Below are 22,711 nucleotides of genomic sequence, written 5' to 3' on the forward strand. Positions count from 1 at the left end.
TCGTTACGTCACATGAACAACTGCCTCAGCAGACCCTGCCTAGGGTGTAATATTACAAAGTGATCCAGGGGCTCTATGTTCTCAGTTGCATCAGACTGGATAATTCTTGCCATTGTCCAACGTCAAGCCAGTGCCTCCGAAGCACTTCCTCAACTCCAATTTCTTCATCGCTAAATACGCACATCCGTCATTATTGCAAAGGAGAGTCTTCTCCGTACAAGCCGGAAGACCTAGTCAAATTTGAGCTGCCTTTCATGTCATCTATATAATGTCAACATAGCAGGGTATTAGATAACATATCAGTTGTATCCACTGCAAAAAGGTGACTGCCCAGTTAATTGTTGTCAGTCTATATATACAGTAAAACAAGGGTAATAAGACACTTAGGGTACAGCTCTTCCATTTAACAGCTTTGTCAAAAACATGACAGCATCTGCTATAAAAACGTAAAAAGTCTCATAATCCAGTTTACTAGGAAATGAACAAGCAAGCATAAATTTGCAATATCTGCAAACTCCTGCACAGAGTCCATGGCATCTTACAGTCTGGGAACACTCATTACCTGAATGGATAGGCCAGACCTCAAAACAGAATGTCAAATATTTTACCAAATGACCTATCCAAATAGATGGGATGTCAAAAACATGACTGTAATATGACCTCTAAACAGCTGACAGATACAGGGAAAACAGCATTGTAAAATGCAACATAATGCCTACATTCTTTCATGAATCCTACACTTGATAAAAGGGGAAAACAGTTCACAACATTTTCATAACTCCCACACATTTTACAACACCTCAGCCTAATCAGCCCATAGCAACAGGACAGCTAGAGCACCAACCTTTCTGCTGAAGGTCTTTGACATGATCAACCAGCTTTTTGGCTGCCTGTTCAGCTTTCCATCGTCGCTCTCTCTCAGTTTCCAGCTCTTTCATTAATGACTGAAAAATGCAGAGACAATTAATACAGGCATGCATGTTCCTTCTGTTTATTCTGTGTAAGAGATACTACTAGACGTATGTCTAATATATAAGTCAGTAATAACAGGGTTAATTCAATGTCACATTTTAGATTTAGTTATTTGTATCATTCTAATTCATGTCAGTTTCATGTCCTTCCAGCAATTTTGTGGAGATTTCCTAATTAATCAATTCCATTTTATGTCTTTTCATCACAGCACACTGTAGTGTTTACTTATGTTGTCATATCCAGAATGGCTTTCTGAACCTTAAACTGAACATAACCATTTAGTACTATCAAAGGACGGTTAAGCAATTTTCTTAAATTACTGTCAATGCATTTCAAAAATATTGAATTGCAGCTGATTCTGTGACAAATTATGAAAATGAGGAGAAGAAATAACACATGAAATATCTAATTTCACCACAATGATTGTAATTTGTCACAGCGACAATAGGTCAAATTGCCACAAACTGTAAGACGGGTTGTTTAACCGGTAAACAATTTCCACACCTGCTATGATTTTTGCCACCAATGTTTCACTCTAGCTGCCATATGCAAAGTTGTACAACTTAACTCAGCCAAAGCATGCTCTTTCATGATTTTCTGCAATGACCTCTCTAAAGGCTATTGATTTGCAATGATATCACTTCATCAGCTCTTTACCTTGCATGACATATAACAGTATCTTTCATTACCTGTAGTCTTTACCCTGCATGACATATAACAGTATCTTTCATTACCTGTAGTCTTTACCCTGCATGACATATAACAGTATCTTTCATTACCTGTACATATAAACATTCCACTGTAATGGCAGAATGTTCTCTACATATCTTTACACAAAGCTATCTTCAGGTAGAAAGGTATGTAGATTTGTACAGTCTGTCCCATTATGTAAATTGGTACCGTAATTACCTTTATGCCAGGAATAGATAAAAAGCGTATCTGAGGAATGCATCTCATGTAAGTGTGGGATAGGTGATGTTTCATTATTTCAAACCACATCTCAGTAACGAAAGATACATATACAATTAGTAAAGGTAAGAAATGGGAACTAAGGACACAATTTTCTATGAATATTATGGTGACACTGTTACAGGGTCATCTAAAATCCTTACTCGCTGCTTATAGCAAGAGCCAGGATATTAACAATAACAAATCAACACACAGCTAAGTCATGGGTTATACAAATCTGTCCTCCACATAGCTTACAACTTCCGCAATGAGACGCTGCCAAAGAAGCCAGCTCAAGGTAAACTGCCCAAAAATCCCCGAAAATCATCAGGGTTTTTAGCTGTAGCATGGTGCTTAAAAATTACCACCAAAAATCTATGGGTCCAAATAAGACCATTTGTATACCAGCCCTCAACCAAGACAGTCATTCCAGGTCAATTAAATCTAAAGGCTTGAATTTCCAAAACAACATTTAACACAAACTACAAAAGACCTATTAAGAAAGTACGTAGAGTATGAAATTATGCAAAGAGAAGCTGAAGTCAAAATTTGAATGTAATCATGCAAGGAGAGGCAGTTCTGTTTTCCTGTACATAATATCCTCTCAACCCAATTCTTATAGTATTATCTGGCCGTTAAAGCCGTCCCATGTGCACTGGCCACTGGGTGACACTATCTAGACTTTCTTAGAATATTTAGGGTACACATAAATACAAGGGGCTGAATTCGAGCCCATAAATGCAATAATTAATGGCCTTACCTACTGGGGTGTGAGACAAATTCAATTTGAGCGGCAAACTTTCACCATATCAAGTCAATTTCATTGTCCAGCAGTTAAGACCAGGCCAACATTATAGACCTGCAGGAGTGGCAATTGGATATAAAATGGACACACTGGCTAGCAACAGCCTAGGGATGACCAGTAAAATAGCAGAGGCATAAAACAAAACCAAAAATTCTAGTCCATAAGAAAAAACTATAAACCTGGCTCCAATAAAGCACAGATGTATCTCCAATTCCAGATATGCCATTCCATAGGATTATGTCGCAAGTTTACAGAATGCATACATTCTTTACGAGAGAAGCCAAAAACAAGATTTTATGTCGGGCACTGAAATTTTCACTTGGGATTCATGACGCTGATAGAAAAATATTATTGACAGATATCTGATTCAATTATAGACAGGTCTATAACCTTATACCTCTTGTTTATAGATGTCAGAAAGAAACCCTGTTTGATAACAATACAACAGGTACACATTTAGCATTTCGATCAGGAGCACATATATATATGAGAGATGTGTGCAAAAATTTGTTTCAAAGCCCTTATACCTACATTTAATATTTAATTCTCTTTATTGTTGGCTGTTTTCACAGATTTCCTTTTATTACAGATACAATATACTGTATTTTCACCTAAAGTATTGCACATTCAAGCACACAAAGGCCTTTAGACGGTACTTTTGATGCCAACATCTCATGGGGGGCACCGTTGCTTAGTTGGTTAGTGCGCTAGCGCAGCGTAATGACCCGGGAGCCTCTCACCAATGTGGTTCCTGTGAGTTCAAGTCCAGCTCATGCTGGCTTCCTCTCTGGCCATGCATGGGAAGGTCTGCCAGCAACCTGCGGATGGTCGTGGCTTTCCCCTGGGCTCTGCCCGGTTTCCTCCCACCATAATACTGGCCGCCGTCATATAAGTGAAATATTCTTGATTATGGCGTAAAACACCTATCAAATAATAAATAAATAAATTCTCCTGATTTAGACTTCAGACTTCACCATGAAAACCTCATAAAAAATTGCACAAATCAAGCAAAATGCTTCATTTGAAAATGCTAAACTTTGGCTTAATAACAGAATATGTACACACTGTTTGCTGTGAAATGCAAACATACACTTTCATGAATGGGAAACAAACCGTCAACCAAAGAGCACACAGCTGTAAGCACTGTTTTCAATGTTTTGTATTATTTCACATAAGATCATCAAATCTGTATGTGGATGTCAAACTGTGGCTGCATGCATGGTCACTTAACATGAACCGCAACAAGATAGACATATTGTATAAAAGATGATGCTGATTAGACAGAAAATTTGTCAAAGCAGACGATCCCAGAGTACACTGCAAAGTTATGATAATAATGGGATGTCCACGCAGAAACAGAAACTGACAAATTATTAAAAAAGGAAATGCAAAATCTCGCAACCCTTCACGTTAAAAATTGTTTTTATCTATATGGCGCTTTTAAAACAAACAGCCCACAAACTGATGACAGATTAGAACATACGTCACATAAAATTCTCCTAATCTTCTGTAAATTACAAGAAATCAAAGTGGTAGAATCATGAATAATGTCACTAGCAAGATTATGACTCCAGCAAAGCACCTTTAACAAAGAAAGTGGAAATGTCTGTAATACTGGTGTGTTTAAATGGTTGTAATCTTCTGTGATCAAGCACGGGAGAAAATCCAGCGTTAACAAAGACAGTAATAACACTAGAATGGATCTGCGAATAGCAGATCCTAGGCCGGGATCCCGGATCGGATCGATGTCATCCTACAACCGTTTCGGGAGATCACGGACAGTGTAGCCGAAAGCATCAGGTCAAATACTACAAACCCAGTCCAGTCCCCATCTAACTCCATGTTAAATCAATAGGATTCCCATCTTTTTCTAAACAAAAACGGTGTTGTTATTTAAACGCTTCTAGCGAGAAAACTATTAATCGGAGCCCAAATCCGTTGACGAATGATCGAAAGAGCCTGTCTTGAACTACATTTTCATCCAGGTTGCACATTTCTAGCTGTCATAGTTCTTCATTAAAAGGCCATTAAAATTACGTATTTTTTTTAGTTTTCTGTCCATATCTCAAAAAGTTACACAGATATACAAAAAATACAAGCAGATTCGGAATGAACAGCTCAAGATACATCAGAATACGTTGAGAACATTTGAACTTTGAGAACTTTTTGTGACGTCATGAATTCGGCCAATGGCGAGCTTCCAGAGTTTTGACCGGAAGTGAACCATTTTCGCAAACTTTAAAGAACTCGTAACCTACTAGCTGCATGTCAAATTTGAAAACGATTGGTTCAGTGGTTCTGGAGAAGAAGATTTTTAAAGATTTTCAACATAATCCAATATGGCGGCCGAACCACGTGACATAGCAAAAAAATGGAGAATTTGTCCCGAGATATTCACCGCCAGAATATGTGTGCAAAATTTGAGACCTCTATGGTGAAAAGTGAAAAAGTTTCCTTGCGAACAAAGTCGGTGAAAAAAAAAAAATAATAATAATAAGAAACTAGAATGGATCTGCGAATAGCAGATCCTAGGCCGGGATCCCGGATCGGATCGATGACGTTTTCATCTTCATGTTCTGTGTTCGAAGGACACATGTTCCACATACACGGCTTTCAAAGTTTCCATGCGACCTTACACCGTTTGTCATTGAGGCAGTCGGCCGGTCATTTGCATTCCCTCGCATAGATCGGCGACCTTGACGATGCTACGCTATGCCCAGTGAAAAACAGTCGTCCCTTGGCAGACTTAGCCCGCTGTTAGTAAGAAATAATGCAAAAACACGACCAGTGTAACAGCAAGTTTGTACATTCACATCTCAATCCACGACCTGCCATGCACAGACTCACTGCTCCACTGATAGCTCGGCCATCGTTAGAAAGTCAGCACTTGAAGCAGGGCACATGTCCATATCTGTCAATCACCCTGGCCTGTTTAACGTATAGTAAAGAGCACGAGGTCTGCGCAAAACAAAGCCAACTTTTACAGGTCCACGTCGTTTGCTGTTGTAGTTAGATGTCTACGCCATCTAATAGAGTACTGGAGTTAGATGGGAACTGGAATCAATGTCATCCTACAACCGTTTCGGGAGATCACGGACAGTGTAGCCGAAAGCATCAGGTAAAATACTACAAACCCAGTCCAGTCCCCATCCAACTCCATGTTAAAGCAATAGGATTCCCACCTTTTTCTAAACAAAAAACGGTGTTGTGATTTAAACGCTTGTAGCGAAAAAACTATTGATCGGAGCTGAAATCCGTTGACAAATGCTCGAAAGAGCATGTCTTGGGCTACAATTTCGTGCAGGTTGCACATTTCTAGCTGTCACAGTTCTCAAATTACAGGTCTTTGAAATTACGTCACTTTTTTGAGTTTTTGACTTATATCTCAAAAAGTTTTACAGATATACAAAAAATACAACCAGATTCGGAATCAGCAGCTCAAGATACACCAGAATACGTTGAGAACAATTGAACTTTGAGAACTTTTTGTGACGTCACAAATTCGACCAATGGCGAGCTTCCAGAGTTTTGACCGGAAGTGAACCATTTTCGCAAACTTTAAAGAACTCGTAACCTACTAGTTGCATGTCAAGTTTTAAAAAGATCGGTTCAGTGGTTCTGGAGAAGAAGATTTTGAAAAGTTTTACACAAAATCCAATATGGCGGCCGAACCACGTGACATGAAAAAAAAATGGAGAATTTATCCCTGGAAAATCACCGCCAAAATTTGTGTGCAAAATTTCAGATCTCTATGTTCAACGGTGAAAAAGTTTCCTTGCTAACAAAGTTGGTAAAAAAAAAAATAATAATAAGAAAAAACAGAACGATAACAATAGGGATCCCGTTCGGGAGAACGGGATCCCTAATAACTAGAATGGATCTGCGAATAGCAGATCCTAGGCCAGGATCCCGGATCGGATCGATGACGTTTTCATCTTCACGTTCTGTGTTCGAAGGACACATGTTCCACATGCACGGCTTTCAAAGATTCCATGCAACCTTACACCGTTTGTCATTGAGGCAGTCGGCCGGTCATTTGCATTCCCTCGAATAGATCGGCGACCTTGACGATGCTACGCTATGCCCAGTGAAAAACAGTCGTCCCTTGGCAGGCTTAAATCGCTATTAGTAAGAAATAATGCAAAAACACGACCAGTGTAACAGCAAGTTTGTACATTCACATCTTAATCCACGACCTGCCATGCACAGACTCACTGCTTCACTGATAGCTCGGCCATCGTTAGAAAGTCAGCACTTATACCAGGGCACATCTCCATATCTGTCAATCACCCTGGCCTGTTTAACGTATAGTAAAGAGGACGAGGTCTGCGCAAAACAAAGCTAACTTTTACAGGTCCACGTCGTTTGCTGTTGTAGTTAGATGTCTACGCCATCTAATAGAGTACTGGAGTTAGATGGGAACTGGAATCAATGTCATCCTACAACCGTTTCGGGAGATCACGGACAGTGTAGCCGAAAGCATCAGGTCAAATACTACAAACCCAGTTCAGTCCCCATCTAACTCCATGTTAAAGCAATAGGATTAGCACCTTTTTCTAAACAAAAAACGGTGTTGTCATTTAAACGCTTGTAGCGAAAAAACTATTGATTGGAGATCAAATCCGTTGACGAATGCTCGAAAGAGCGTGTCTTGGGCTACAATTTCGCGCAGGTTGCACATTTCTAGCTCCTACAGATTTCGAGTTACAGGTCATTGAAGTTACGTAACTTTTTTGAGTTTTTTGCTAATATCTCAAAAAGTTACACAGATATACAGAAAATACAAGCAGATTCGGAATCAGCAGCTCAAGATACATCAGAATACGTTCAAAACATTTGAACTTTAAGAACTTTTTGTGACGTCACAAATTCGACCAATGGCGAACTTCCAGAATTTTGACCAGAAGTGAACCATTTTCGCAAACTTTAAAGAACTCGTAACTTACTAGCTGCATGTCAAATTTAAAAACGATCGGTTCAGTGGTTCTGGAGAAGAAGATTTTTAAAGATTTTACACAAAATCCAATATGGCGTCCGAACCACGTGACATAGCAAAAAAGTGGAGAATTTGTCCCGAGATATTCACCGCCAGAATATGTGTGCAAAATTTGAGACCTGTATGTTGAACAGTAAAAAAGTTTCCATGCGAACAAAGTCGGTGAAAAAAAAATAATAATAATAATAACTAGAATGGATCTGCGAATGGCAGATCCTAGGCCGGGATCCCGGATCGGATCGATGACGTTTTCCCCTTCATGATCTGTGATCGAAGGACAGATGTTCCACATACACCGCTTTCAAAGTTTCCATGCGACCTTACACCGTTTGTCACTGAGGCAGTCGGCCGGTCATTTGCATTCCCTCGAATAGATCGGCGACCTCAATCATTCTACGCTATGCCCAGTGAAAAACGGTCATTCCTTGGCTGACTTAGCCCGCTATTTGTAAGAAATAACGCAAAAACACGACCAGTGTAACAGCAAGTTTGTTCATTTACATCACAATCCACGACCTGCCATGCACAGACTCACTGCTCTACTGATAGCTCGGCCATCGTTAGAAAGTCAGCACTTGGACCAAGGCACATGTCCAAATTTGTCAATCACCCTGGTCTGTTTAACGTATAGTAAAGAGCACAAGGTCTGCGCAAAACAAAGCTAACTTTTACAGGTTCACGTCGTTTACTGTTGTAGTTAGATCTCTACTCCATCTAATAGAGTACTGTATATCTGAGTGTCGTCCTACAACCGTTTCGGGAGATCACGGATAGTGTAGCCGAAGGCATCAGGTCAAATACTATAAACCCAGTCCAGTCCCCATCTAACTCCATGTTAAAGCAATAGGATTCCCACTTTTTTCTAAACAAAAAACGGTGTTGTGATTTAAACGCTTGTAGCGAAAAAACTATTGATCGGAGCTCAAATCCATTGACGACTGATCGAAAGAGCATGTCTTGGGCTACAATTTGGTGCAGGTTGCACATTTCTAGCTTCTATTGTTCTCGATTAAAACGCCATTGAAATTACGTCACTTTTTTGAGTTTTTTGCCTGTATCTCAAAAAATTACACAGATATGCAAAAAATATAACCAGATTCAGAATCAGCAGCTCAAGATACATCAGAATGCGTTAAGAACATTTGAACTTTAAGAACTTTTTGTGACGTCACAAATTCGACCAATAGCGAGCTTCCAGAGTTTTGACCGGAAGTGAACCATTTTCGCAAACTTTAAAGAACTCGTGACCTACTAGCTACATGTGAAATTTAAAATCGATCGGTTCATTGGTTCTGGAGAAGAAGATTTTTAAAAGTTTTATACAAAATCCAATATGGCGGCCGAACCACGTGACATCAAAAAAAAATGGAGAATTTATCCCTGGAAAATCTCCGCCAGAATTTGTGTGCAAAATTTGAGACCTCTATGTTGAACAGTAAAAAAGTTTCCTTGCTAACAAAGTCGGTGAAAAAAAAATAATAATAATAATAAGAACTAGAATGGATCTGCGAATAGCAGATCCTAGGCCGGGATCCCGGATCTGATCGATGACGTTTTCCCCTTCATGTTCTGTGTTCGAAGGACACATGTTCCATATACACGGCTTTCAAAGTTTCCATGCGAGTTTACACCGTTTGTCACTGAGGCAGACGGCCGGTCATATGCATTCCCTCGAATAGATCAGCGACCTTGATGATTCTACGCTATGCCCAGTGAAAAACGGTCGTCCCTTGGCAGACTTAGCCCGCTATTTGTAAGAAATAAGGCAAAAACACGACCAGTGTAACAGCAAGTTTGTACATTCACATCTCAATCTACGACCTGCCATGCACAGACTAACAGCTCCACTGATAGCTCGGCCACCGTTAGAAAGTCAGCAGTTATACCAGGGCACATGTCCATATCTGTCAATCATCCTGGTCTGTTTAACGTATAGTAAAGAGGACGAGGTCTGCGCAAAACAAAGTTAACTTTTACAGGTCCATGTCATTTGCTGTTGTAGTTAGATCTCTACGCCTTTTAATAGAGTACTGGAGATAGATGGGAACTGGAATCAATGTCATCCTACAACTGTTTCGCGAGATCACGGACAGTGTGGCCGAAAGCATCAGGTCAAATACTATAAACCCAGTCCAGTCCCCATCTAACTCCATGTTAAAGCAATAGGATTCCCACCTTTTTCTAAACAAAAAACGGTGTTGTGATTTAAACGCTTGTAGCGAAAAAACTATTGATCGGAGCTCAAATCCGTTGACGAATGATCGAAAGAGCATGTCTTGGGCTACAATTTCGTGCAGGTTGCACGTTTCTAGCTGTCCTAGTTCTCGAATTACAGGTCATTGAATTTACGTAACTTTATTGATTTTTTGGCTGATATCTCAAAAAGTTACACAGATATGCAAAAAATACAAGCAGATTCGGAATCAGCAGCTCAAGATACATCAGAATACGTTCAGAACATATGAACTTTGAGAACTTTTTGTGACGTCACAAATTCGACCAATGGCGAGCTTCCAGAGTTTTGACCGGAAGTGAACCATTTTCGCTAACTTTGAAGAACTCATGACCTACTAGTTGCATGTCAAATTTAAGAACGATGGGTTCAGTGGTTCTGGAGAAGAAGATTTTTAAAGATTTTACTCAAAATCCAATATGGCGGCCGAACCACGTGACATAGCAAAAAAAAAAAAAATATACCCCTAGAAAATTTCCTCTAGATTGTGTGTGCAAAATTTTAAACTTCTATGTTGAACGGTGTTAGAGTTCTGCTGCTAACAAAATCGAAAAAAAAAATAATAATAATAATAATAACTAGAATGGATCTGCGAATAGCAGATCCTAGGCCGGGATCCCGGATCTGATCGATGACGTTTTCCCCTTCATGTTCTGTGTTCGAAGGACACATGTTCCATATACACGGGTTTCAAAGTTTCCATGCGACCTTACACCCTTTGTCACTGAGGCAGTCGGCCGATCATTTGCATTCCCTCGAATAGATCAGCGACCTTGATGATTCTACGCTATGCCCAGTGAAAAACGGTCGTCCCTTGGCAGACTTAGCCCGCTATTTGTAGGAAATAAGGCAAAAACACGACCAGTGTAACAGCAAGTTTGTACATTCACATCTCAATCTATGACCTGCCATGCACAGACTCACAGCTCCACTGATAGCTCGGCCACCGTTAGAAAGTCAGCAGTTATACCAGGGCACATGTCCATATCTGTCAATCACCCTGGTCTGTTTAACGTATAGTAAAGAGGACGAGGTCTGCCCAAAACAAAGCTAACTTTTACAGGTCCACGTTGTTTGCTGTTGAAGTTAGATCTCTGCGCCATCTAATAGAGTACTGGAGATAGATGGGAACTGGAATCAATGTCACCCCACAAGCGTTTCGGGAGATCACGGACAGTGTAAGCGAAAGCATCAGGTCAAATACTACAAACCCAGTCCAGTTCCCATCTAACTCCATGTTAAAGCAATAGGATTCCCGTCTTTTTCTAAACAAAAAACGGTGTTGTGATTTAAACGCTTGTAGCGAAAAACCTATCGATCGCAGCTCAAATCCATTGACGAATGCTCGAAAGAGCATGTCTTGGGCTACAATTTCGTGCAGGTTGCACATTTCTAGCTGTCATAGTTCTCGTTTAAAAGGCAATTGAAATTACGTCACTTTTTTCAGTTTTTTGCTAAAATCTCAAAAAGGTACACAGATATGCAAAAAATACAACCAGATTCAGAATCAGCAGCTCAATATACATCAGAATACGTTCAGAACATTTGAACTTTAAGAACTTTTTGTGACGTCACAAATTCGACCAATAGCGAGCTTCCAGAGTTTTGACCGGAAGTGAACCATTTTCTCAAACTTTGAAGAACTCGTGACTTACTAGCTGCATGTCGAATTTGAAAACGATCGGTTCAGTGGTTCTTGAGAAGAAGATTTTTAAAGATTTTACACAAAATCCAATATGGCGGCCGAACCACGTGACATGAAAAAAAAATGGAGAATTTATCCCTGGAAAATCACCGCCAAAATATGTGTGCGAAATTTGAGACCTCTATGTTGAACAGTGTAAAAGTTTCCTTGCTAACAAAGTCGGTGAAAAAAAAATAATAATAATAATAATAACTAGAATGGATCTGCGAATAGCAGATCCTAGGCCGGGATCCCGGATCGGATCGATGACGTTTTTCCCTTTATGATCTTTGTTCGAAGGATACATGTTCCACAAACACGGCTTTCAAAGTTACCTTGCGACCTTACACCGTTTGTCACTGATGCAGTCGGCCGGTCATTTGCATTCCCTCATATAGATCGGCGACCTTAATGATGCTACGCTATGCCCAGTGAAAAACAGTCGTTCCTTGGCAGATTTAGCCCGCTAATTGTAAGAAATCAGGCAAAAACACGACCAGTGTAACAGCCTGTTTGTACATTCACATCTCAATCCACGACATGCCATGCACAGACTCACTGCTCCACTGATAGCTCGGCCATCGTTGGAAAGTCAGCACTTGGACCAGTTCACATGTCCATATCTGTTAATCACCCTGGACTGTTTAACGTATAGTAAAGAGGGCGAGGTCTGCGCAAAACAAAGTTAACTTTTACATGTCCATGTCATTTGCTGTTGTAGTTAGATCTCTACGCCTTTTAATAGAGTACTGGAGATAGATGGGAACTGGAATCAATGTCATCCTACAACTGTTTCGGGAGATCACGGACAGTGTGGCCGAAAGCATCAGGTCAAATACTATAAACCCAGTCCAGTCCCCATCTAACTGCATGTTAAAGCAATAGGATTCCCACCTTTTTCTAAACAAAAAACGGTGTTGTCATTTAAACGCTTGTAGCGAAAAAACTATTGATCGGAGCTGAAATCCGTTGACGAATGCTCGAAAGAGCATGTCTTGGGCTACAATTTCGTGCAGGTTGCACGTTTCTAGCTGTCCTAGTTCTCGAATTACAGGTCATTGAAATTACGTAACTTTATTGATTTTTTGGCTGATATCTCAAAAAGTTATACAGATATGCAAAAAATACAACCAGATTCGGAATCAGCAGCTCAAGATACACCAGAATACGTTCAGAACATATGAACTTTGAGAACTTTTTGTGACGTCACAAATTCGACCAATGGCGAGCTTCCAGAGTTTTGACCGGAAGTGAACCATTTTCGCAAACTTTGAAGAACTCCTGACCTACTAGTTGCATGTCAAATTTGAGAACGATCGGTTCAGTGGTTCTGGAGAAGAAGATTTTTAAAGATTTTACTCAAAATCCAATATGGCGGCCGAACCACGTGACATAGCAAAAAAAAAAAAAATATACCCCTAGAAAATTTCCTCTAGATTGTGTGTGCAAAATTTTAAACTTCTATGTTGAACGGTGTTTGAGTTCTGCTGCTAACAAAATCGAAAAAAAAAAATAATAATAATAATAATAATAATAATAAGAAAAAACAGAACAATAACAATAGGGATCCCGTTCGGGAAGAACGGGATCCCTAATAAAAAGAAAAAACAGAACGATTACAATAGGGATCCCGTTCCGGAAGAACGGGATCCCTAACTAGAATGGATCTGCAAATAGCAGATCCTAGGCCGGGATCCCGGATCGGATCGATGACGTTTTCCCCTTCATGTTCTGTGTTCGAAGGACACATGTTCCACATACACGGCTTTCAAAGTTTCCATGCGACCTTACACCGTTTGTCACTGAGGCAGTCGGCCGGTCATTTGTATTCCCTCGAATAGATCGGCGACCCTAATGATGCCACGCTATGCCCGGTGAAAAACGACCGTTTCTTGGTAGATTTAGCCCGCTATTTGTAAGAAATAACGCAAAAACACGACCAGTGTAACAGCAAGTTTGTACATTGACATCTCAATCCACGACCTGCCATGCACGGACTCACTGCTCCACTGATAGCTCGGCCATCGTTAGAAAGTCAGGACTTGGACCAGGGCACATATCCATATCTGTCAATCTCCCTGGCCTGTTTAACGTATAGTAAAGAGGACAAGGTCTACGCAAAACAAAGCTAACTTTTACAGGTCCAGGTCATTTTCTGTTGTTGTTAGATCTCTACGCCATCTAATAGAATACTGGAGTTAGATGTGAAATGGAATCAATGTCATCCTACAACCGTTTCGGGATATCACGGACAGTGTAGCCGAAAGCATCAGGTCAAATACTATAAACCCAGTTAAGTCCCCATCTAACTCCATGTTAAATCAATAGGATTCCAATCTTTTCTAAACAAAAAACGGTGTTGTGATTTAAACGCTTGTAGCGAAAAAACTTTTGATCGGAGCTCAAATCCATTGACGAATGCTCGAAAGAGCATGTCTTGGGCTACAATTTCGTGCAGGCTGCACATTTCTAGCTGCCATAGTTCTCGAGTTACAGGTCATTGAAGTTACGTCACTTTTTTGAGTTTTTTGCTTATATCTCAAAAAGTTTTGCAGATACAAAAAAAATACAAGCAGATTCAGAATGAGCAGCTCAGGATACATCAGAATACGTTCAGAACAATTGAACTTTGAGAACTTTTTGTGACGTCACAAATTCGACCAATAGCGAGCTTCCAGAATTTTGACCGGAAGTGAACCATTTTCGCAAACTTTAAAGAACTCGTGACCTACTAGCTGCATGTCAAATTTGAAACCGATCGGTTCAGTGGTTCTGGAGAAGAAGTTTTTTAAAGATTTTAAACAAAATCCAATATGGCGGCCGAACCACGTGACTTAAGAAAAAAACAAAAAATATACCCCTGGAAAATCACCGCCAGATTGTGTGTACAAAATTTGAGACCTCTATGTTGAACGGTGTTTGAGATCTGCTGCTCACAAAGTCGGTGAAAAAATAATAATAACTAGAATGGATCTGCGAATAGCAGATCCTAGGCCGGGATCCCGGATCGGATCGATGACGTTTTCCCCTCCATGTTCTCTGTTCGAAGGACACATGTTCAACATTCACGGCTTTCAAAGTTTCCATGCGACCTTACACCGTTTGTCACTGAGGCAGTCGGCCGGTCATTTGCATTCCCTCAAATAGATCGGCGACCTTTATGATGCTACGCTATGCCCAGTGAAAACCGGTCGTTCCTTGGCAGACTTAGCCCACTATTTGTAAGAAATAACGCAAAACCAAGACCAGTGTAACAGCAAGTTTGTACATTGACATCTCAATCCTTGACCTGCCATGCACAGACTCACTGCTCCACTGATAGCTCGGCCATCGTTAGAAAGTCAGCACTTGGACCACGGCACATGTCCATATCTGTTAATCACCCTTGCCTGTTTAACGTATAGTAAAAAGGGCGAGGTCTGCGCAAAACAAAGCTAACTTTTACAGGTCCACGTCGTTTGCTGTTGTAGTTAGATCTCTTCGCCATCTAATAGAGTACTGGAGTTAGATGGGAACTGGAATCAATGTCATCCTACAACCGTTTCGGGAGATCACGGACAGTGTAGTCGAAAGCATCAGGTCAAATACTACAAACCCAGTCCAGTCCCCATCTAACTCCATGTTAAAGCAATAGGATTCCCATCTTTTTCTGAGCAAAAAACGGTGTTGTGATTTAAACGCTTGAAGCGAAAAAACTATTGATCGGAGCTCAAATCCGTTGACGAATGCTCGAAAGAGCATGTCTTGGGCTACAATTTCGTGCAGGTTGCACATTTCTAGCTGTCATAGTTCTCGAGTTACAGGTCATTGAACTTACGTAATTTTTTTGAGTTTTTTGCTAATATCTCAAAAAGTTACACAGATATGCAAAAAATACAAACAGATTCGGAATCAGCAGCTCAAGATACATCAGAATACGTTCAGAACAAATGAACTTTGAGAACTTTTTGTGACGTCACAAATTCGACCAATGGCGAGCTTCCAGAATTTTGACCGGAAGTAAACCATTTTCGCAAACTTTAAAGAACTCTTAACTCACTAGCCCCATGTCAAATTTGAAAACGATCGGTTCAGTGGTTCTTGAGAAGAAGATTTTTAAAAGTTTTACACAAAATCCAATATGGCGGCCGAACCACGTGACATGAAAAAAAAATGGAGAATTTATCCCTGAAAAATCCCCGCCAGAATTTGTGTGCAAAATTTGAGACCTCTATGTTGAACGGTAAAAAAGTTTCCTTGCTAACAAAGTCGGTGAAAAAAAAATAATAATAATAATAATAATAATAATAATAACTAGAATGGATCTGCGAACAGCAGATCCTAGGCCGGGATCCCGGATCGGATCGATGACGTTTTCCCCTTCATGTTCTGAGTTCGAAGGATACATGCGCAACATACACGGCTTTCAAAGTTTCCATGCGACCTTACACCGTTTGTCACTGAGGCAGTCGGCCAGTCATTTGCATTCCCTCGAATAGATCGGCGACCTTGATGATGCTACGCTATGCCCAGTGAAAAACGGTCGTTCCTTGGCAGACTTAGCCCGCTAATTGTAAGAAATAACGCAAAAACACGACCAGTGTAACAGCAAGTTTGAAGATTCACATCTCAATCCACGACCTGCCATGCACAGACTCACTGCTCCACTGATAGCTCGGCCATCGTTAGAAAGTCAGCACTTGGACCAGGGCATATGTCTTTATATGTCAATCACACTGGCCTGTTTAACGTATAGTAAAGAGCACGAGGTCTGCGCAAAACAAAACTAACTTTTACAGGTCCACGTCGTTTGCTGTTGTAGTTAGATCTCTACGCCATCTAAAAGAGTGCTGGAGTTAGATGGGAACTGGAATCAATGTCATCGTACAACCGTTTCGGGAGATCACGGACAGTGTGGCCAAAAGCATCAGGTCAAATACTACAAACCCAGTCCAGTCCCCATCTAACTCCGTGTTAAAGCAATAGGATTCCCATCTTTTTCTAAACAAAAAACGGTGTTGTGATTTAAACGCTTGTAGCGAAAAAACCATTGATCGGAGCTCAAATCCGTTGACGAATGATCGAAAGAGCATGTCTTGGGCTACAATTTCGTGCAGGTTGCACATTTCTAGCTCTCACAGATCTCGAGTTACAGGTCATTGAAGTTACGTCACTTTTTTGAGTTTTTTGCTAATATCTCAAAAAGTTACACAGATATGCAAAAAATACAAGCAGATTCAGAATCAGCAGCTCAAGATACACCAGAATACGTTGAGAACATTTGAACTTTGAGAACTTTTTGTGACGTCATAAATTCGACCAATGGCGAACTTCCAGAATTTTGACCGGAAGTGAACCATTTTCGCAAACTTTAAAGAACTCGTAACTTACTAGCAGCATATCAAATTTGAAACCGATCGGTTCAGTGGTTCCGGAGAAGAAGATTTTTGAAGATTTTACACAAAATCCAATATGGCGGCCGAAACACGTGACATGGCAAAAAAGTGGAGAATTTGTCCCGAGGTATTCACCGCCAGAATATGTGTGCAAAATTTCAAATCTGTATGTTAAACGGTAAAAAAGTTTCCATGCGAACAAAGTCGGTGAAAAAAAAATAATAATAATAATAATAATAATAATAATAATAAGAAAAAACAGAACGATTACAATAGGGATCCCGTTCGGGAGAACGGGATCCCTAATAAGAAAAAACAGAACAATAACAATAGGGATCCCGTTCGGGAAGAACGGGATCCCTAACTAGAATGGATCTGCGAATAGCAGATCCTAGGCCGGGATCCCGGATCGGATCGATGACGTTTTCCCCTTCATGATCTTTGTTCGAAGGACACATGTTCCACAAACACGGCTTTCAAAGTTACCTTGCGACCTTACACCGTTTGTCACTGAGGCAGTCGGCCGGTCATTTGCATTCTTTCATATAGATCGGCGACCTTAATGATGCTACGATATGCCCAGTGAAAAACGGTCGTTCCTTGGCAGACTTAACCCGCTAATTGTAAGAAATCAGGCAAAAACAACATCGTTGGAAAGTCAGCACTTGGACCAGGGCACATGTCCATATCTGTTAATCACCCTGGACTGTTTAACATATAGTAAAGAGGGCGAGGCTTGCGCAAAACAAAGTTAACTTTTACAGGTCCATGTCATTTGCTGTTGTAGTTAGATCTCTACGCCTTCTAATAGAGTACTGGAGAGAGATGGGAACTGGAATCAATGTCATCCTACAACTGTTTCGGGAGATCACGGACAGTGTGGCCGAAAGCATCAGGTCAAATACTGTAAACCCAGTCCAGTCCCCATCTAACTCCATGTTAAAGCAATAGGATTCCCACCTTTTTCTAAACAAAAAACGGTGTTGTGATTTAAACGCTTGTAGCGAAAAAAATATTGATCGGAGCTGAAATCCATTGACGAATGCTCGAAAGAGCATGTCTTGGGCTACAATTTTGTGCAGGTTGCACATTTCTAGCTGTCCTAGTTCTCGAGTTACATGTCATTGAAGTTACGTAACTTTATTGATTTTTTGGCTGATATCTCAAAAAGTTACACAGATATGTAAAAAGTACAGGCAGATTCGGAATCAGAAGCTCAAGATACATCAGAATACGTTCAGAACAATTGAACTTTCAGAACTTTTTGTGACGTCACAAATTCGACCAATGGCGAGCTTCCAGAGTTTTGACCGGAAGTGAACCATTTTCGCAAAGTTTGAAGAATTCGTGACCTACTAGCTGCATGTCGAGTTTGAAAACGATCGGTTCAGTGGTTCTGGAGAAGAAGATTTTTAAAGATTTTACACAAAATCCAATATGGCGGCCGAATCACGTGACATAGCGAAAAAAAAAAAAATATACCCCTAGAAAATTTCCGCCAGATTATGTGTGCAAAATTTTAAACTTCTGTGTTGAACGGTGTTTGAGTTCTGCTGCTAACAAAATCGAAAAAAAAAAAAAATAATAATAATAATAACTAGAATGGATCTGCGAATAGCAGATCCTAGGCCGGGATCCCGGATCGGATCGATGAAGTTTTCCCCTTCATGTTCTGTGTTCGAAGGATACAAGTTTCACATACACGGCTTTCAAAGTTTCCATGCGACCTTACACCTTTCGCCATTGAGGCAGTCGGCCGGTCATTTGCATTCCCTCGAATAGATTGGCGACCTTAATGATGCTACGCTATGCCCAGTCAAAAACGGTCGTTCCTTGGCAGACTTAGCCCGCTAATTGTAAGAAATAAGGCAAAAACACGACCAGTGTAACAGCAAGTTTGTACATTCACATCTCAATCCACGACATGCCATGCAAAGACTAACTGTTCCACTGATAGCTCGGCCATCGTTAGAAAGTCAGCACTTGGACCAGTTCACATATCCATATTTGTTAATCACCCTGGATTGTTTAACGTATAGTAAAGAGCACGAGGTCTGCGCAAAACAAAGTTAACTTTTACAGGTCCATGTCGTTTGCTGTTGTAGTTAGATCTCTACGCCATCTAATAGAGTACTGGAGTTAGATGGGAACTGGAATCAATGTCATCCTACAACCGTTTCGGGAGATCACGGACAGTGTAGCCGAAAGCATCAGGTCAAATACTACAAACCCAGTTTTGTCCCCATCTAACTCCATGTTAAAGCAATAGGATTAGCACCTTTTTCTAAACAAAAAACGGTGTTGTCATTTAAACGCTTGTAGCAAAAAAACTATTGATCGGAGCTCAAATCTGTTGACGAATGCTCGAAAGAGCATGTCTTGGGCTACAATTTCGTGCAGGTTGCACATTTCTAGCTCCCACAGATCTCGAGTTACAGGTCATTGAATTTACGTCACTTTTTTGAGTTTTTTGCTAATATCTCGAAAAGTTACACAGATATGCAAAAAATACAACCAGATTCAGAATCAGCAGCTCAAGATACACCAGAATACGTTCAGAACATTTGAACTTTGAGAACTTTTTGTGACGTCATAAATTCGACCAATGGCGAACTTCCAGAATTTTGACTGGAAGTGAACCATTTTCGCAAACTTTAAAGAACTCGTAACTTACTAGCAGCATGTCAAATTTGAAACCGATCGGTTCAGTGGTTCTGGAGAAGAAGATTTTTAAAGATTTTACACAAAATCCAATATGGCGGCCGAACCACGTGACATGGCAAAAAAGTGGAGAATTTGTCCCGAGGTATTCACCGCCAGAATATGTGTGCAAAATTTCAGATCTGTATGTTAAACGGTAAAAAAGTTTCCATGCGAACAAAGTCGGTGAAAAAAAAATAATAATAATAATAATAATAATAATAATAATAAGAAAAAACAGAACGATTACAATAGGGATCCCGTTCGGGAGAACGGGATCCCTAACTAGAATGGATCTGCGAATAGCAGATCCTAGGCCGGGATCCCGGATCGGATCGATGACGTTTTCCCCTTCATGTTTTGTGTTCGAAGGACACATGTTTCACATACACGGCTTTCAATGTTTCCATGCGACCTTACACCGTTTGTCACTGAGGCAGTCGGGCGATCATTTGTATTCCCTCGAATAGATCGGCGACCCTAATGATGCTACGCTGTGCCCAGTGAAAAACGGTCGTTTCTTGGCAGACTTAGTCCGCTATTTGTAAGAAATAAGGCAAAAACACGACCAGTGTAACAGCAAGTTTGTACATTCACATCTCAATCCACGACCTGCCATGCACGGACTCACTGCTCCACTGATAGCTCGGCCATCGTTAGAAAGTCAGCACTTGGACCAGGGCACATATCCATATCTGTCAATCTGCCTGGCCTGTTTAACGTATAGTAAAGAGGACAAGGTCTGCGCAAAACAAAGCTAACTTTTACAGGTCCACGTCGTTTGCTGTTGTAGTTAGATCTCTACGCCATCTAATAGAATACTGGAGTTAGATGGGAACTGGAATCAATGTCATCCTACAACCGTTTCAGGAGATCACGGACAGTGTAGGCAAAAGCATCAGGTCAAATACTACAAACCCAGTCCAGTCCCCATCTAACTCCATGTTAAATCAATAGGATTCCAATCTTTTCTAAACAAAAAACGGTGTTGTCATTTAAACGCCTCTACCGAAAAAACTATTGATCGGAGCTCAAATCTGTTGACGAATGCTCGAAAGAGCATGTCTTGGGCTACAATTTCGTGCAGGTTGCACATTTCTAGCTGCCATAGTTCTCGAGTTACAGGTCATTGAACTTACGTCACTTTTTTGAGTTTTTTGCTCATATCTCAAAAAGTTTTGCAGATACCAAAAAAATACAAGCAGATTCAGAATCAGCAGCTCAAGATACATCAGAATACGTTCAGAACAATTGAACTTTGAGAACTTTTTGTGACGTCACAAATTCGACCAATAGCGAGCTTCCAGAATTTTGACCGGAAGTGAACCATTTTCGCAAACTTTAAAGAACTCGTAACCTACTAGCTGCATGTCAAATTTGAAAACGATCGGTTCAGTGGTTCTGGAGAAGAAGATTTTTAAAGATTTTACACAAAATCCAATATGGCGGCCGAACCACGTGACTTAAGAAAAAAACAAAAAATATACCCCTGGAAAATCTCCGCCAGATTGTGTGTACAAAATTTGAGACCTCTATGTTGAACGGTGTTTGAGTTCTGCTGCTAACAAAGTCGGTGAAAAAAAAATAATAATAATAATAATAAGAAAAAACAGAACAATAACAATAGGTATCCCGTTCGGAGAACGGGATCCCTAATAATAATAATAATAATAATAATAAGAAAAAACAGAACAATAACAAAAGGGATCCCGTTCGGGAGAACGGGATCCCTAATAATAATGCGAATAGCAGATCCTAGGCCGGGATCCCGGATCGGATCGATGACGTTTTCCCCTTCATGTTCTGTGTTCGAAGGACACATGTTCCACATACACGGCTTTCAAAGTTTCCATGCGACCTTACACCGTTTGTCACTGAGGCAGTCGGCCGGTCATTTGCATTCCCGTGAATAGATCGGCGAACTTAATGAAGTTAGGCTATGCCTAGTGAAAAACGCAGACTTGGCAGACTTAGCCCGCTATTTGTAAGAAATAACGCAAAAACACGACCAGTGTAACAGCAAGTTTGTACATTCACATCTCAATCCACGACACGCCATGCACAGACTCACGGCTCTTATGATGGCTCGGCCATCAATAGAAAGCCCGCACTTGGGCCACGGCACATGTCCATATCTGTCAAATACCCTGGCCTCTTTAACGTGTAGTAAAGAGGACGAGGTCTACGCAAAACAAAGCTAACTTTCACAGTTGCATGCCGTTTACTGTTGTAGTTAGATCTCTACGCCATCTAATATAGTACTGTATAGCTGAATGTCATCCTACAACGGTTTCGGGAGATCACGGACAGTGTAGCCGAAAGCATCAGGTCAAATACTACAAATCCAGTCCATTCCCCATCTAACTCCATGTTAAAGCAATAGGATTCCCATCTTTTTCTAAACAAAAACGGTGTTGTTTTTTAAACGCTTCTAGCGAGAAAACTTTTAATCGGAGCTCAAATCCGTTGACGAATGATCGAAAGAGCGTGTCTTGAACTACATTTTCATGCAATTTGCACATTTCTAGGTGCCATAGTTCTCGATTAAAACGCCATTGAAATTACGTAATTTTTTTAGTTTTTTGCTAATATCTCAAAAAGTTACACAGATATGCAAAAAATACAACCAGATTCGGAATCAGCAGCTCAATATACATCAGAATTCGTTCAGAACAAATGAACTTTAAGAACTTTTTGTGACGTCATAAATTCGACCAATGGCGAGCTTCCAGAGTTTTGACCGGAAGTGAACCATTTTCGCAAACTTTAAAGAACTCATGACCTACTAGTTGCATGTTAAATTTGAAACTGATCGGTTCAGTGGTTCTGGAGAAGAAGATTTTTAAAGATTTTACACAAAATCCAATATGGCGGACGAACCACGTGACATAACAAAAAAGTGGAGAATTTGTCCCCAGATATTCACCGCCAGAATATGTGTGCAAAATTTCAGACCTGTATGTTGAACGGTAAAAAAGTTTCCATGCGAACAAAGTCG

The 22,711-nt window shown here is 40.4% G+C and overlaps 1 protein-coding gene across 2 annotated transcripts in view; it reads right to left on the bottom strand.

The window, feature by feature from the left end:
- LOC135475526 (leucine-rich repeat and coiled-coil domain-containing protein 1-like) overlaps nucleotides 1-22,711 on the bottom strand; it is a 199,378-nt gene that overhangs the window by 66,820 nt on the left and 109,847 nt on the right. For both annotated transcript variants that reach the window (XR_010445058.1, XM_064755451.1), the window contains exon 4: nucleotides 845-944. Coding sequence is in view for 1 of the 2 variants with exons in the window: in XM_064755451.1 (XP_064611521.1) it covers nucleotides 845-944 (100 nt within the window). In the remaining variant the exon portion in view is untranslated. The remainder of the gene's footprint in view (nucleotides 1-844; nucleotides 945-22,711) is intronic.

The sequence above is a fragment of the Liolophura sinensis genome, chromosome 9 (genome assembly GCF_032854445.1).
Source record: "Liolophura sinensis isolate JHLJ2023 chromosome 9, CUHK_Ljap_v2, whole genome shotgun sequence".
Taxonomy (NCBI): domain Eukaryota; kingdom Metazoa; phylum Mollusca; class Polyplacophora; order Chitonida; family Chitonidae; genus Liolophura; species Liolophura sinensis.